This window comes from Typopeltis vanoorti, chromosome 21 (genome assembly GCF_054136105.1).
Source record: "Typopeltis vanoorti isolate ZY-2024b chromosome 21, IOZ_Tvanoo_1.0, whole genome shotgun sequence".
NCBI classification, from domain to species: domain Eukaryota; kingdom Metazoa; phylum Arthropoda; class Arachnida; order Uropygi; family Thelyphonidae; genus Typopeltis; species Typopeltis vanoorti.
The window spans coordinates 72,589,212-72,608,128 of record NC_143569.1 but is presented as its reverse complement, the minus strand read 5'-3'; the positions used below and the strand labels follow the sequence as shown (position 1 = coordinate 72,608,128).

The following is an 18,917-nucleotide window of genomic DNA, read 5'->3' as shown; positions in this document are numbered from 1 at the left end:
TTATAACAGTAATGCGCTGTTTATGTGACCACCTTCGAAACGATGATCCTTCAATTAAATGACCATTGCGTGTCAATGGACATCTTGTACTGCACTGTGTAATTACTTCATTATCAGAACAGCAAATTACTGGTGTGGTCTGATAAATGGTAGGTTACTGTATATGGCACTGAACTGTGCTAATATTCAAGGATTTGGTTTTATGTGATTGTTGCATACAAGTTACAGAAACTTTTAAAATTAAAAAAAAAAAAAAATCAGCTTTTTTTTTTTTATTTCAGAAAGAAAAATCTTTATCAGAAACCATGATGTTAACAAGTGATGTGATGTATATATATATTTTAAATTGTTCAATGAAGTCATATGATTGCATCTCTGGTTATCATCCATAGAACTGAAAGTATAACTAAAGTGTTGGATAGTAGATAAATTGTTGTAGTTTAACCAGAACTTTGGCAATTTCTCACTTATTAAGTGTAGTAGAGAAAAACAAAATCATTCGTGATGTTATTAAAAACTTGCAGTACACTTATTAAGGTCAGTTAGAGTAAATGTCCCAATATCATATTTGGTATATATAATGGACTGTTACTGTATATAGTTGCATAATCATAAATCAGAAGTATTTATCATTTTACTTTTTATCATTATACTTGAATGTATTGTTTCTCAAGATTTTAATGTAAATTTTTTCTTCAGGTTACCAAGCTTTCATCTTCCATGTGCTGTGGAAGTCTTAACTTTGGGAACATATTCAAGGTTACCAACTTGTATTAGGGTAAGGACATTCTAATCTCTGAACTGCTGTTATTAAGTTTCTTGAATCTGAAAATACCATGAGAATGCAATCAGTTGTAATTTGTCAAGAATGAGAGAGTTTTTCAAATGAGACTACAGTTTTAAACATTTGATGTAATTGAGTGTTGTGTATAACAAGTTCATTTTTATTTTTACTAGTGTTTGGTATATTCAGTATAATAATATTAAATGTCGAAGTTAAAGAGGCAGTGAAGGAAAAGAAGAAAACATATCAAAAGTTCCTGGCAAATAAGTCAGCTTGTACTCTTAGAGAATACAGAGACAAATGTAAGAAAGTTAAACAGTGTGTAAAACTAGCTAAACAAAAGTTATGGGAGGACTTTGGCAAGAACATAGAAAATAAATATCAAGAAGGTGATAAGCTATTCTGGAGGTTATTGAAGAAGCTTAGAAATGGAGGAAAGAGTGCTGTAAAAGGAGTTAGAGATGATAAAGGTGACATGAAAATGGGAGAAAAAGATATCCTTGAAGTATGGAGTAATTACTTTGAAAATTTGCTAAATGAAACAAGTAGTGATGACAGCACAGTGATAAAAAAACACTGACCAGGCATGTAGTCAGGAATACATATCCATACTTGAAGTAGAAAAAGCCATCGAAGGCTTGAAATGTGAAAAGGCAGCAGGACTAGATGATATTCAACCAGAAATGCTGAAGTATGGTGGTATAAAAGTCTTACAGTGGCTGCACTGCATAGTTCAGAATGCCTGGACAGAGGGACGAATTCCTGATGATTGGAGTACAGCTCTCATAGTACCCACTAAATGTGAAAATTACAGAGGTATATCCCTACTGAGTGTTCCTGATAAGATATGTGCAAGTATACTTGAGAAACGGTTGAGAAGAATTGTGGAAGAAAAGCTTGGTGAAGAACAAGCTGGATTCAGGTCAAATAGAGGCTGTCAGGATCAGATCTTCACTTTACGAGTTCACTTCACTTTACAAATCAACAAAACTTTAAGTTTTGTTGATTTGGAAAAGGCATATGACAAGGTGCCAAGAGAGAAGCTATTCAATACACTACAGTTATATGGTGTCAATGGGGCATTATATCAAGAAATACTTAGTCTTTATTTGAGTTGTAAGTCAACAGTTAGAAATGAAGGAAGTACAGGAGGATGGTTTAATGTTAAATCTGGTGTGAGACAAGGAAGTACATTATCCCCTCTGTTATTCATTATCTATATGGATCACATTATGAAGGAAAGTGGTATTAAACATGATATCAAAATTGGAGATGTTAATGTATGATCTTTGCTTTATGCAGACAATGTTATACTTCTAAATAAATCCGCTACAAGTCTGCAATATTCTCTGATTAAATTGAATAACAGTTGTTATAGATAGGGTATGAACGCCAGCAATAAAAAGACAAAGACAATGAAAATAGGCAGAATCATTGAAAATGTCAAGTGTGTTGTAAATGGAGAACCTGTGAAACAAGTCAAACATTTCAGCTACTTAGTCACGATTTTTAGTGAAGAACGTAAATTAAATATGGAAATAGACAACAGAATCAACAAAGCAGGTATGGTTGGAAGTCAATTGAATAAATTCATATGGAATAAGAGAGAAATTCGTCAGAACACTAAATTAGCTGTATACAAGACAGTGTTCAAACCAGGTTTAACTTATGGATCTTAGCGCTGGTTCAGAAGTAAAACACTTGACCAAAGACTAGAGACCGCAGATATGAGCGTCCTGAGAAAGATTACAGCCGTGAACAGATGGCATCAACGGCAATATCATATTAAAAACGAGGATATTCGGAAAGAACTTGATATTGTTGGCATCCAGGAATGCGTTAGCAGAGCTAATCTCAGGTGGTATGGTCACTTAAACAGAATGGGCAAGGAAAGATTAGCAAAACAAGTGTTCTCTGCCAGGTTGTCAGCAAAACGACCCAGAGAAAGACCAAGATATAGGTGGATTAATACGGTACAAAGTGCCTTAGACGATGGAAATATAAGATCTGATAATGTTGGAGTCTTGACAAGTAACAGACTGATTTGGAGGAAAATTGTAGATAGGAAGTTAGTAATGATGTAATTTTTTTCATGTAGTACTATCATATCCTGTACACCCCTTGAGGGTACATGGCAGGAATTTGATGATGATGATATTAAATGTAGGAATATTTTTTAGTTGTAATGAGAACATTACTTCAATATAAAGAACTCTTTTGGTCATTTTCTGCATTATTTAGGTAAATAATATATTTCCCATTGTGGCTCAGTTCTTTGTTGTTTATTGCTACAGACTGACTTCAGTTTACATGGCAATTTCATTTGGCAAAACTTTATCAAACACAAATTTTATGTAAGTCACTTGTTCGAGTCACTCGTAGCTTGACATACTCTATTGCTTATTCATCATCATTAAATTCCTCACATATACCCTAAAGGGGTGTACAGGATATGATAGTACTAAATGAAAAATTTAAATCATTACTAACTTCCTATCTACAATTTTCCTCCAAACCAGTCTGTTACTTGTCAAGACTCCAATACTATCATTATCAGATCTTATATTTCTATCGTCTAAGGCACATTGTACCATATCAATCCACCTATATCTTGGTATTCCTCTGGGTAGTAGGAAAATGCCTCTGTAATTTTCACATACAGTTTTATTTCCATTTTTATATATGGGTACAATTAGAGCTCTACTCCAATCATCGGGAATTCGTCTCTCTGTCCAAGCTTTCTGAACTATGCTTTGCAGCCACTGTAAGACTTTTATACCACCATACTTCAGCATTTCTGGTTGAATATCATCTACTCCTGCTGCCTTTCCACATTTCAAGCCTTTGATGGCTTTTCTACTTCAAGTATGGATATGTATTCCTAACTGTATGTCTGTTGAGTGTTTTTTACCTATCACCGCTTGTTTCATTTAGCAATTTTTCGAAGTAATTACTCCATACTTCAAGGATATCTTTTTCTCCTGTCTTCATGCCACCTTTATCATCTCTAACTCCTTTTACAGCACTCTTTCCTCCATTTCTAAGCTTCTTCAACAACCTCCAGAATATCTTACCACCTTCTTGATATTTATTTTCTATGTTCTTGCCAAAGTCCTCCTATGACTTTTGTTTAGCTAGTTTTACACAGTTTATCGCTTTCTTACATTTGTCTCTGTATTCTCTAAGAGCAAAAGCTGACTTATTTGCCAGGAACTTTTGATATGCTTTCTTCTTTTCCTTCACTGCATCTCTAACTTCCTGTGTTCTGATTAAAAATCAGAACTCATGGAGTTCTGATTTTTCTATCCTTGCAGACAACCTCACCACATGCCTCTCTGGCTGAATCAATCAGGGTTTCCTTCAAAGCTTGCCACTGAATCTCCAAGTTTGGTTCCTGTTCTCAAACTTTCATTTTTTTTTCAATAATCTTTGTGTATTTTAGTCTGTAGTTCACATCTGAGAACCTGCTCAACTTTTATATGCTTTAAAACTTCCTTGCATGTTATTCTTTTCATTATGAAATTGAATTTTATCCTGCTCAAGACTAAATAGTGATCGCTTCCAATTTCGAATCCTCTGTACACTCTGATGTTCTGCACCAGGAAGAAAACATGACTATCAACAATAACATAGTCAATGAGACTTTTCTTATTCCTTGCCTCTTCTCTCCATGTGAATTTGTGCACATTTTTATGTTGGAACATGGTGTTAGTAATAACCAGTCCATGTCCTGATCAGAAATCCAGCAGGTATTTGCCATTATTATTAGCTTTGCTCTTTTCTCCAGATTTTCTCAAAATATTTTTGTATATCTGACAATCTTTTCCTTCTCTGCTATTTAGATCCCCAACAAAGACCAACTTTTCCTTTTTCATTGTGTCAGTTGCTTTTTTTAAAGCATCAAAAAATTCTTCCACTTCTACCTTAGTAGAACTTTCTGTGGGACTATAGGCACAAATAAGTCTCATTGTTCAATTCTCCATTCTGATATTTACCCACATTACTCTACTTGAGACTGACTGCCATTCAAGAAGATTTGCCTCGTATTTTGTGTTGAATACTATGCCTACTCCTTCTTTTCCTTGATTGTCATTTCCTGAATATAACATTTTGTATTAATTGCGCAGGAAGATCTCACCAGTTTTTGTCTTTTTTGTTTCAATCACCCCTATTATGTCGATCTGGTACTTATCTGAATGATATAATCACGTAATCACAAGAAAGATATTTATTTAACCAAATATTTCGGTCTGGAAATAGCAGACCATCGTCGGTGGTATTACAAGAACAGTTTAAAAAATATACAAGCTAGAATACTAACAATAGATCGTTGAAATTAGAACATGCCGCGTGATGTTATATCACTAAGTATGAAACGAAATATTTTGAAGTAGAAACATGATTGAATTTGCTATTAAAAAAAAAAAAAAAAAAAAAAAAAAAAAAAAAAAAAAAAAAATTAATGGGTAATCTTGATTAGGCTTTCCCAGATTTTTGATATAGATATGAAGTCATTACGATTCAGGTTGGGATGATGGAGCAAGGCCTCCACGCTTTCCTTGAACAAACGTTCGAACCTATAACGGGATCTATGTAAGAGGCGCGTTTTGGACCAAAGGATGCTGTGGTCAGTTTCAATCCCGTGTTGAGCCAAACCAGACTTTTCAGGTTTATTGTGAAGAATGGATGATTGATGTTCTTGGATTCTTTTTTCAAGAGAACGTCCAGTCTGTCCAAAGTAAGAGAGATCACAGTTGCAAGGAATTTGATAAACTCCAGGAAGAGATAAAGTTGAGCGTTTGTCTTTAGGAGAAGGAAATTGAGAAGACAATTTGTTAATAGGAGAATACGTAGCTGTTAAATCATATTTCTTCAAAATTCTTGCGATAGGTTCTGAAATACCGGAGATATAAGGAATAGGTACTCGACGTATTGAATCTTTGTTGTTTTGTGGAGGATTATAAGATGTAAGAAGACGTTGAATACTTTTTTCAGAAAAGCCATTGAGTTTCATGTGTTGCTGGATAGTAGAAAGTTCTTTCTGTAGATAATCAAAAGTAGAACAATTAGTTTTGGCTCTTTTGATGAGACATTTTATAATTCCTGTTTTATGACATGGATGATGGGCTGATTCTTTCAGAATATAACGACCTGTGAATGTTGGTTTCCTGTATACTGTAGTTGTAAGAATATTTGAAGATGATCGGATGAGGAGAACGTCTAAAAAAGATAACTGGTTGTTTTCTTCTAATTCCATAGTAAACTTTATGCGATGATGTAAGGAATTAATACTGTTTAAAAAGGAAGATAAAGATAATCTGCTATTTCCAGACCGAAATATTTGGTTAAATAAATATCTTTCTTGTGATTACGTGATTATATCATTCAGTCTTATGTCGCAAGTATCCTTAAAACAACAAATTCTGGTACTTATCTAATTCTTCAGCTAGCTCCATTTCTTTGCCATTCTGGCTTCTTATATTGATAGTACCGATCTTTAACTCTGGTGATGTTGAGTTGGGGGTGTGCTTTCAGATTTGGTCCAGTAACTGACTTTTCGCTGTTCACCCTGGTTCCTTGGCGAAAACAACGGGGGCCTTGTTTAACCAGTCGATGCCCCAGCCGGCATGAAATTTTGTCATGCTGTTCCATCATTTTCTATATTGGTTTAAGCCAATAAGAATACAATTTGGTCGACTAAATCCCAAATTGCCATCCTATCCTCGTTCATTCAGTATCCAGGTAGATACCCAACAGGGTGCACTACGAGAAGGTGAGAATTGGACATTAGGTCAGAAGCCCTGGTCGGTTCTCCACATTCCTATGGCTATGTGGAGGTCTCCTCTCAGTTATACAGCTTTGACCCTTAAGCACCCCATCATTATTTCTTGTAATTAGAAATTTTTTGTATAAACAAAATCTGTATAGTTGCAAATTATTTAAAATTGCAATATTCATTAGTAAAAAAAGGTCTCACAGAGAATTTGTTTTTGTTACCATATTATTTGCCACACCAGCCAACAGTGCACTTCTGCAAAGTTTGTATTTTTGAAGAGGAAATTAATATATTTTGAGAGAAAAATTGAATAGCTGTTTATTAGAACAGAATATGTTCTGAAATTTGGAAGTTAAGGAAGTATAGTTTATAAGGACATTTCCTTTTTTTTTAAAAGCCAGATAGAGCATTATGAGGAAACATAAAGTTCTCCCAAAATTAATAGATGAATTTGTTTTAAAGGATGCTAAATTGAAGTGTATGTAAACATGATAATAATAAGAAGAACTGTATAGTTTCTCCTGAAGCAACAGACAGTTCCTTTAGGAGAAATATCTTTGAGTGGAAAACAGGCAATTTTTTTTGGACACTGAAAAGACTGTTGATAAATTAAGCAGCAAACTTGTTTTAGTTAAATGCTGTAAACTTGAAAGTAGTGAACTTTTTGTATTCAAGGATAAGGAAGAAGTTTCCATAAGAAAAACGGAACTTCAGAATTATCTTTGTATTCCATAGAATTAGAAAATGGAACTATGTTAAAAACATATTTCATATTAATTATATTTTATAATTAATAATATAATTATTTGATAATTTATAATTAATTATATAATTGATTTTAGATTAATTATATTTCAATGACCACTATGGAGAGAAGAAGAAACTGTACTTGATAAGTTTGAAGTTAACTGCTTTTGTTTGTGGGTTATCAAATCCTGTGATCTTGAGGAGAAGAAAACAAGAAATCTTTTGTGATGTTTCTTTAAATCTGATGTTAAGTTTGTGGGCCCTTTCCTCTTTAGAATATAAGTTTTAGTTATAAAGCAGAATTTGTATGTAGTGCTTGCAAAATAAACATCTTATATGCCTGCTGTTACATCCATGCAATACCATACTTTACATTAATATTATTTGTTGTAAAAAAAGATATTCATTTTGATTTTACTTTGTCTCTCATGCAATCTCTTTAATTGTGAAGTTATTTTTATAATAATATCACAGGTCTGAAAATGAAAAGTTATGCAGTATACCACAGACACCTCCATTATTATTAGCATCACACCCATCCTCTCTATCATGTTTATCCTTCCTAAAAATACTATACCATTTACACTCAATACCAGTTGATATATCTGTTCTGAGAGCCATGTCTCACTAATGCCAGACCACAGCGTATTCACTAAAGCAATAAGTTACCTGCATGCTTTTTTGTATACTCTCCTCTGTAGTCCACATGATTCAGTCATCTAATTTTTGTTCATATCTAATGCTTTACTTATACAAACATTCTTACATATGCTTAATAGGCCTCAACCAAATGACAAATAAGCAATCATCTTTTCGTCATAATCTTCTCCATTGTTATGCATATTTGCATCGTTACTATATTTTACATAACTTAGGTGCTTTTAGGCACAGATTCTCACCATTTCTCCCATCGTAGTCTAGTTTTTCTGACTGTGTGTTATTAGGTCTCATACCAATAAATAATTTTTCAAGGGCATTTTACTAGGACTTTTGCAGTTGCACTGAATTTTGTGAATGTTTGGTGGCAGCAATTTTGATCTTGTGGGAGTAAATAAAGGATGCCCTAAGTATGGAGATTGTAAAGGATTATTGTTAACTATTACTGAAGGTTCCTGTATTAAATGGGATTGTTGTGGTCTCTGTTTGCTGATGGGAATGGAAGGAGTTACTTGCAGGGATCATAGGCCCACTTAATCCATTCTGCCAGAACAGTTAGTTATATCCATTAGAAAGGAATGTTTTTAATTAAAGGATTTCAAGATTTTATTTGCTAGAAGAGGATTGTAGGAGGGATGGATGAAAACAGTAGTGTATGTACACTGCTTGGAAAGAAGTTAAACACAATCTCCCTCGTGGGCAGTGTTTGTAGCTGGTATAAATTGGAGGAATATGATGCTCCCAAGTCAGTGCAACTATGTCTGGAGTTTGAAAGAGGCATTGTGATAGGATGACATGTTGCAAGCTTATCTGTTCTGCAAATTGTTGATATATTGGGCCATCTCAGGTCAACAATCAGTGATACCATACTGAGATGGAAATGCAGAGAGTCAGATACAAGTGCTACCCATAGTAGATGACCCAAAATGTGACCATAGGATGCTACAAAGGATATTATGTAAAATCGCAATTCGTTTGCTGACATGTTGAATACTGAGTTTCGAGTGTTGACTGGAACACTAATCTGCACAAAAACATTCAGAACCGAGGCTCGCAAAATGGCTTTACATGGTAGGACTGCAATATGCAAGCCCAACATTACTCAAACATTCAGCTTCATCTTCATTGGTGCAAAGAGCACATACAGTGAGACGTGGACACTTCAAAAGCTGTTTTATGGAGCAACGAATCACGTACTGAGCAGATGGATGGTTTGAGTATGGTAGATGCCCAGTGAATGTCTCTTACCAGAGTGCAGATTCAAGAGGTGGCAGTGTGATGGTATGGTCCTGTTTTTCCTGGTTTGGCCTTGGACCACTGTTTGTGGTGCCATGAACACTGAACTCAGAGAGGTATCTGAACATTCTGGACAATGCAGTGTTTCTTACTTGGTGGCATTTCTACAGAACTGACCACTGTCTCTTTCAGTAAGACAATGCACTGTGTCAAAAGGCTGCTGTAACTGCCTGGTTTGTGGACACTAATGTCACCACACTTTGACTAGTCTCCACAGAGCTCTGATCTCAACCAGTTCATCACATAGCTCTGTGTGATGAACTGGAGTGTCAGGTAAGATCAAAGGGACATCCACCTCACAATAGTCCAGGACCTCATTACATACCTTCTGGAAGAATGGTCCAAAATTCCCATTGATTACTATCATATGCTTGTGGAAAGAATGTCCTGAGGATTGCTATGGACATTGCAGCAAAAGGAGGTCCTACATCTTATTAAGGTGGGCACCATGCTGTTTGTTCCTCATACTATAGTGTCCATTGACTTCTTTTCAAGCAGTGTATCTGTTAGTGTTGATGTTGGCAGATTTTGCAGTCAGTAAATGCAAGTTTCTCCTCAGAATTTTATTATTATTATTAAGAGAGACCTCCAGGAAGTCAGGAACTCATCAAGGGAGGTGACATACTACACTCACCAGCTATCATACTTTTTCTTGAATTCATTCACACTGCTTGCACTCACAACATCCAATGACAATCCATTCCAGTCATGCACCACCCTATGAGAGAAAAATCTAGCCCTCACCCTCCCTTCTTAGTGCCATTCATTCTCAGTTTCCAAGGATGCCCTCTTGTCCTTTTCCCACCCTCTATAAATTGAAAAATTCCATCAGTTGAAATCCTGTATGACCCTTTCAGAAGTTTGTAAGTCTCAATCACATCATTCCTTTTTCTCCTGTTTGCTAGTGTCTGCAGTCTACAAATTCTCAATCTGTCTTAATAATCAATATTCCGCAATCCTAATATCATTTTTAACACACTCCTTTGCACTCTCTCCACTGTATCAGAATCGCAACGAAAGCTAGTAGGAGACTAGACCTGCACACAATAGTCCAAGTGAGGTCTTATCAGGCCTTGTAAAGAGGCAAAATGATATCCTTATCTTTACATGTTAACATTTGTTTCAGCATTGGCATTATCTTTTGAGTTGTATTTGCAATCTTTGCTACATGGCCCCTGAACTTCAACTTCCTATCTACTAAAACTCCAAGATCCCTAGCCTCATCAGTTTCTTCAAGCATAATCCCACCAATATAATATGACATTGGATATCTAATCATGCCGAAGTGAATGACTTTACAGTTACTGACATCCATTTAACCATGTCCACAATTCCAGCCTGTTCAAATCATTCTGAAAGTATTGCATATCAGCAGTTCCTGATTACCTTACCTATCTTTGCATCATCATCAGCAAATAGCTTGTCAAATCCTTCCCAATATCATTAATGTATAGATTGAATAACAGTGGACCAAGCACTGATCCTTGTGGTACACCACTGGTTACCTAAATCTTGCAGACTCATATCCTCTATATATCACTTTTTAATATCTGCCAGTCAGCCATCCTCTTATTCATGTTAATATTCTATAATCCAAACCCATATTATCCAATTTATGAATAGTCTACAATGCTGTATTCTGTCAAAAGCCTTAGCAAAATCCAAAAGTATCAAGGTGTATCCATTCCCCTTGTCTAATTTAATGGTAACATTGTTATAGAATGTGAGCAAGTTGCTAAAACATGACCTTCCCTTAGTAGACCCATGTTGCTCACTGTTAACCATTTCTGAATGCGAGCCCTAACCAATTTTTCGAAAATCTTCACCACCACTCCTGAGATACTAATTGGTCAATAGTTGGATACATCGGTCTTTACACCACCCTTGTGCAATGGAATTACCATACATTCTTTTCATTCCTACAGAATCTTCCCTATTCTGAGATTCATGTTAAACAAGCCAGTCAAAGGAATAGCCAGTTCAGCTGGACACTCTTTTCGCACATGTGCTGATATTCCATCAGTCCCTATTGCTGAATCTTATTCAATTTGTGCAACAGCCCTAATACCTCTTTCTCTTACACCTCAGTTTCTTCATCCAGTGAAGAGGTAGCAGTGTACTCAATGTCACGTACACCAGGTTGATTACTTTTAACAAAATGGACACTCATTAGTTGATCAACCTCTTCTGCGTCTGTAACCCTTACACCATCTGCATTTAGAAGAGTTATTCTTTCATATTCATTCTTTTTACTTGCATCAATAGAATTCTTGTGGGTTGTCTGTAGCACACAGAGCCACTTTCTTTTCATACTCAGACTTTGCTTTCCATACAATGGTTATGACTGTTCTAGCTTGCTGCTTATAATTTTCATAATTCACATCATCCTTATGCACACAGTGTTCCTTCCACATCATCCTTTTCTTACAAATCTCTTGCTTAATATGATTACACATCCATTTGATTCCTACCCTGTTTATTCTTCAAACTATCGGGACGCACTCTGATATTGCATCATTTAAGTATTGGTCATAATTTCCTGCTTTGTAGTTCAGCATGTAACCTTTTCTGAATGGAACATTCATAAATTTAGTCACTTCCCAAGTGAGTGCTGCATGATCACTGTCACCCACCAGAGGCAAAATAGTTACATCTTTAATTGAAATGCCCTCTGACACTATAATCAAATCTAACAACCTTGAGTTCCTTCTGTCACATGCCTCTTTCTCAGTGAATTTCTAGTTACCAATGTATCTAGAATTAGTATACTGTGGTTATTTTCTTTTCTATAGGAAAGATCCCATTCTTTAAACATTTTGTACTTTTGGACATGTAATCTAAGATAGAATTACATTTTAATGAGCTTTAATGTGTTGCTATTTGCTGACGTGTTCCATCATTATTTGTATTCTTTGCCAAAGGTAACTTATTATTGAGTTCAAGGCCATTATTATGCAACCATTTGACCTCATGGCCTGGAAATTTTCTCATTTCTTGGTTGTATTAATGATATCCATTCCAGTATGTCTTTCCTACTGATATTTTTTATATAATTGCCACCCACTTTGAGGTCTATACTGTGGGTTAGGTAATTTAGTTCCTTTGCTTTTGGAGACCAAAATAGAACTTTTTGTTTTTTAAAGCTGATTTGAGCTTCAGTAATCAAGGTGGTCGTTTTACACCAGGTGAAAAAAATATTTGCAACCTAAATTCCTGTCATAATGGGATCTGAACCATGATACATACCAGTTGGGTGATTGGGGAACAGAGATGTTACCCACTTGGTCAACCAGATAGGCAGGAGTTGGAGCAAAATAGTTGTCTATTCCAGACCATTTTTAATCAATGTAATAACATTTTTAAAATGTTTCCCACATGAAAATCTTTACACCTAATTCCTTGTACTGTAAAGAACACCTACACATAAGAAATTGTAAACACCTGTGGTAGATTGATGTTTTGTAAGATAAGGAACCTATTCATGCTCTTTCTGAATACAATAGGTTGTAATGCTTAGGGAACAGTAAGCAAGTGTAGAAAGTTTAGTTTTTAGTTTATTATTTATTAAGTCCTTATCATTGATTGTGCCATTTGTAAAAATAAGCTGCAAGTGGTATCAAATTTCTGTGCTGAAATCTAAGCACACAAGTAAGATCCTAGATATGTATACTGGTATGATAATGCTCTCCTGTTCTTAAAAATCCATATTTAGTTCCTCAGTCATTAAATAAATTGAGTCTACACACCTCTATTTATAAAAATGAAAAACGTTTAATAATACTAAAATACATTAAAAGAAATTTACAATATTCTGAACTTTAACCATAACAGAAACTAGTCTTAAAATCTAAAAAGATAATTAAAGAAATCACATCTTATATATGGGCCCAAAATATGCCAGCTGAAAAGAACATCTATTTCTCTCAAACTCAGCCACACTTCAAATAAAAGTTGAATAAAATAATTTTTTTTATCTTTTCAGAAAACAGTTCATTTTCTGGGAACCATTTTTTTCTTACAAAAAGCCTGAAAATAATGTAGATTTCCTATTTATAATAAGAGATATAAAAAAGTTCAGGCTTGGACAATAAAATCCTCAATTTAAAACACTGTCCAGTATTCCTCCTTTAAAAACCGTCACACAAAAACCGTTCCTTCTTTCTACTTTTTTCTTCAAGATTCACAACCTTTTTTTCTATTCCTCTATGAAGTATTTCCAAGAAAAAATGATTGAATGCTTAAAAATCAACTTCTGCATCTATTCTCACAGCTGTTAAATCATTACTGTTCTAATAGAACTTTTAATATCCAATAAACATTTCTCTATTTATATGAGAAACTTCACTTATCAAGTGCGAAATTTCCTTTAATTTCTTTCACAACTGTTATTTCAGTTACCTTTGTAACATAACAGTTAAAATCTTTTAAACTTCTTTATGAAAGATTGTTACTAATGGAACTATTTCTAACTTATTCCAAAAAATTCTTCTACATCTCTCTCTCTCTCTCTCTCTCTCTCTCTTACACACACACACACACACACAAACTCTTTACCAGTTACCTCATTCTTTCCGCTTATGCATGCTCCAGTGAGCATTATATTTCTAGTTCCACTTTGGTTATGAAGTGAGGGAAGCCACTATCATTACATATTATCTTTACAGCGATGTGCTTGAAAGCAGTAAAATCTCACACTTTCAAAGAACTAAGTAAGTCTTTTTACTTTATGTATTACATTATCTAATTTAAATTAATTTATGTATTTAAGTCTACAAAAAACATTAAAATGTAACTGTTATATTGGATATACTAACTTAGAACCACATGGCTTACTTCATTAAAATTTAATTTGACCTGTAAACGTAATATGTAAATAGTGCATTATATACATGGTGACCCAAAATGTATCTACCAAGTTTAAATCCAATTTTCTCTGCAATTAGCTGGTATAATTAGAAAAAAACTTTACCAACACATTATAGCCATCAATCCATTTGTGTTTTCTTTTAATTTTTCTATCGAGCGTGAAATCTTGGCTATTCCAACAGATGTCCTCCACAAGGTCGTGTACAATTTTTTGTTACAATTGCAGAAGATCATTGAGGTTGAAGGTAAACATATTGAACATGTAATATAAATGGCATTAGATGTAGACCTTAATACACTTTGGATGAGATTCGTATGTCTCCTTGTTCAGGAATAATACAGCATTAAATTTGCTAAGTATATTTTGGACCACACACACACACAGGGTGGTTCAAAATTCCACATACAAATTTGAGAGGGGGGGGGGGTAGAGAACATCAAAATCAACCATATTTACATAGGAAAGCATGACCGGAAATGCCACCTGAAAGTGATAGGTGGCTCTGTTCATGCCAGCACTCCAGGTGAGCAATTGGGGCTTACTCATTCAAGCTTTCGATGTTGTACGAAGAACATGTGTCATCTTACGAATGCTGAGATGGCAGATATGCACCTTGTTTACCATATTATGTATCCAACTACTATTGAACTGGTCAGTTATGCTTAATAAAGTTTTTTACACTACTTACTGCCTTGTGTTATTTCTGTATCGTTGTGTCCCTGTTAGTACCTTCCGGTGGCATTTCTGGTCATGCTTTCCTATGTGAATATGGTTGATTTTGATGTTCTCTACCTCCCATCAAAGTTTGTACGTGGAATTTTGAACCACCCGGTATAAACAATCGTGGTTTTCTACACAATATTAATGCATTTCAACAGAAACTGGTAATTAGAAAATGAAGATTCAGATTTACATGTATTTAATTAAATAAAAATACTCTAACATTTGTATGCATACATTGTTGATTGTCTACACAGGAGGTGGATAGAATAAAGAGCAGGAGGAGGGGGGGAGGGAGAAAGTTTGGTTGATTTGTGATTGGACTGTGAATAGATGTTGAGTAACTGCTGCTCTTGTTATTATTGACTTAGTGGAAAGTGGAGGAATGATGGATGCTAGTTCAGTGCCATCTGAAGAATAAGTCAAAAACAGACTGTCTGTGAGATTGTAATTGGAATCAGGTCTCTTTTTTTCTGTGACTTAATGAATTTATTTGGGAGATTTTTTGCTTAATTAAAAATGTGAGAACATTTTTAATTAATGCCTGGCTCTCACTCTCAGGTCATCAGTTAGTACACGTCTTCATTCTCTGTGAAATGTATCCCTCACGACATCACTTTCTGTATTTTCACAGGCAGAAAAGCCTTAACAGTCCTCATAAGCTGTTGTGTCCTAATGCAGTGTGGTCTACCTGTTCTTTGGCAGTCAGATACATCTTCTTTATCATTATCATGGTTAATAGTCCAATACACAAACATCCTACTGATACCAAGTGTTTTTAGCATGTTGAAAATACCAGGTGGTTGCATTCCAACTTTGTGAAGTGCTATTACAGCTATGAGATTCTCATAATCTCTCCCACTGCATGTTAACTGTACAGCTAGACAACTCTCCTTACTGATAAACACATGAATGTTGGCTGCACACACAATAATGGAACTGGACTCGTGCAATGCTGTGGGCAGCACAGGGGGTGTGCAGAAGTTGTAACAGTATTTATGGCAAGACTGTGTAGTTCTATATAAAGTTAGCAACTGGACAGGTGAGAAGTAATATCTTGAGTGGAAAAAGAGGCCTTTTATAAAAAAAAAAACTGAAGAGATTTTTTGATTTGATGTTATATGAATGTGCTAATTTCATCTTTATGGTGCAAAGACATCTAAGGTCATACTGTGACTGGACACAGGTTACAGCAGTTCATATGGTAAACAGTTAGTAGAACAATCACAAACATCATTGCCCTTGGCAGGATTTGAACCCACGCCCTCTTGGCTGGAGAGTGGATATGTCAGTGTGCTGGCATTTTGAAAGTAAGGGATGGTCATCTATATTGAGAGCACCCATATACCATACTACTTGTACCCACTCCAGGGATGGTCTAGCAGGATCGACTGTTTAAAAGATGCCTAATGTGTCACTGAAGTTTTGTCCCTTATACTGTAATGGCAAGCTACAGAACTGCTATATTTTAGCTTGTGCCCACTAAAGCAAACTTCTAGGGGCCACAGAAATAGTTTGTCATAATGAACTTTCTTCATAATAACATTGTGTCTGTGTGACATTGGTCAGGAATTCTTTGTAGTTTAGTGTAGTGAGTAAGTTTGCTCATGGAAGTTGACTGGATTGTGGCCTCAAATGAAGGAGTTTTCTGCTCTTGGAAGCTTTTTCCACAAAAGAGACGATACATTTTCCATAGCATTAGCTGCCTTGGCAGTAATTCTCAACATTCACAGAAATCATAACTAATGTTGATGATTCAGTTATTAAATTCTAAATTTATATAACTTTTATCCCCCCCCTCTTCCTTTAGAGATAAAATACAAAGTTATATAGAGGTGGTAGTGAAGATCTGTTCAGAGAGTGAGCCTTTTAGCTTATAAAATCAGCAAATTTTTATTCTTTATATGCATATTACATAAATTTGACTCTCATTTATATGTTATTTAGTTTAGTAATGCTGAAATCTGCAAACTCAATTTCTGCACTACTGCAGTGTTCTGTTTTTTGTTAAAGATTATCTATGATAAATGCATTACTGCTATTCTTGAACATGTGATCCCAAGACTGGACAAATTTGAGTTCAGCAGTACATTATCTGTGGCATTCATTCAATGAGGTTTATCATAAAGTAGCTTACTAAGTTATCAGCTCATAACCTGTCTTCTACCATCTTCAGTCAGGTGGACAATGTTTTATTTATCATGAGGAATAATAAACAATCTCCACTTTAACTTCACTTGTTCATCTGCAGAAATTATACTGTTTTTTTCCCACTGACTAATCTAGCCAGAGTTTTTATTTACAATTCTTATTTGTTCCACACAGCTGCTTATCAAGATTTCGAAGCCATTGTCTTCTTGTTCCTGCGATGCTAAACTTCCTGTTCATAAGAGGAGAGTAGCTCAGTTTCAGTGTCTTTCCTTTTTTTTTCTTTCAGTAGAGCTGGTGTACTTATATTTTAAATAACAAATAACAAAATATGAGCATTAATCATATAGGTATTTTAATTTTCTGCAGGATAAAATTGTTCCTCCAGATCCCATTACTCCTTCAGAAAAGAAAGTCACTCTTCTTCGTCTAAACCAAATCATCCAATACCGTCTAGTTTCATCTGAATTGCCACCACAGATGAGAAGTTTAAGGATTGGTAAGACTGTTTTCGTTTTATTATATTCATACATTGCATGTAGGTTAATACTGAAAAGTAATTTGAATTAACATGAAAACATTCCAAGTTTTAATTTATAGTTAGAGAGGTGAGTTTTATTTATTTATTTTTATACTATATGGCTATAATGTTTAGATAGATATAAGCCTCAGGAATATTCTCTAAAATGATTAATAATATTTTAATCAATCTTACATGGGTAAAGAAAACAAAAAAAGTTATGTTGAATTAAAGTGAATCTTCTAATTTAATATCATAACCTTTTTTAAAAAATGTTGATATTTTCTTGTTGATAGTAATATGAAATTATGTTGAATGGAAAAAAAAGGTTTCAGATAATGCTATGGGCATATTTGAAAATCAGAAATTAGAAATGTAGCTTGTTTGTACTTGACGAACCAAACATTGGAGATTCAGTGGCAAACCTTGAAGAAAAGCCTGATTGATTCAGCCAGAGAGGCATGTGGTGAGGTTGTCTGCTAGGATAGAAAAATCTTTCCATGCTGAACACAGGAAGGAAAAGAAGAAAGCATATCAAAAATTCCTGGCAAATAAGTCAGCTTTGCTCTTAGAGAATACAGAGACAAATCTAAGAAAGCTAAACACTGTATAAAACTAGCTAAACAAAAGTCATGGAAGGACTTTGGCAAGAACATAGAAAATAAATATCAAGAAGGTGGCAAAATATTCTGGAGGTTGTTGAAGAAACTCAGAAATGCAGGAAAGAGTGCTGTAAAAAGAATTAGAGATGATAAAGGCGATATGAAAATGATAGAAAAAGATATCCTTGAAGTATGGAGTAATTACTTCGAAAATTGCTAAATGAAACAAGCAGTGATAGCACAGTGGTAAAAAACACTCAACAGGCATACAGTCAGGAATACATATCCATACTTGAAGTAGAAAAAGCCATCAAAGGCCTGAAATGTGGAAAGACAGCAGGAGTAGATGATATTCGACCAGAAATGCTTAAGTATTGTGGTATAAAAGTCTTACAGTGGCTGCACTGCGTAGTTCAGAAGGCATGGACAGAGGGACGAATTCCCGATGATTGGAGTAGAGCTCTCATAGTACCCATATATTAAAAGGGAAATAAAACTGAATGTGAGAATTACAGAGGTATTTCCCTACTGAGTGTTCCTGGTAAGATTTATGCTAGAATACTTGAGAAACGGTTGAGAAGAATTGTGGAAGAACAAGCTGAATTCAGGCTAAATAGAGGCTGTCAGGATCAGATCTTCACTTTACGACAAATAGTGGAGAAATCATGGGAATATAACAAAGATCTGTATTTAAGTTTTGTCAATCTGGAAAAGTCATATGACAAGGTGTCAAGAGAGAAGCTATTCAATATGCTACAGTTATAAGGTGTCAATGGGACATTATGTCAAGCAATACTTAG

At 34.9% G+C, this 18,917-nt stretch overlaps 1 protein-coding gene across 2 annotated transcripts in view; it reads left to right on the top strand.

Moving 5' to 3' along the window:
• MED14 (mediator complex subunit 14) overlaps positions 1 to 18,917 on the top strand; it is a 429,754-nt gene that overhangs the window by 80,013 nt on the left and 330,824 nt on the right. For both annotated transcript variants that reach the window (XM_090411452.1, XM_090411451.1), the window contains exons 5-6: positions 700 to 778; positions 17,365 to 17,494. In XM_090411452.1, coding sequence (XP_090267578.1) covers positions 700 to 778; positions 17,365 to 17,494 — 209 coding nt within the window. The remainder of the gene's footprint in view (positions 1 to 699; positions 779 to 17,364; positions 17,495 to 18,917) is intronic.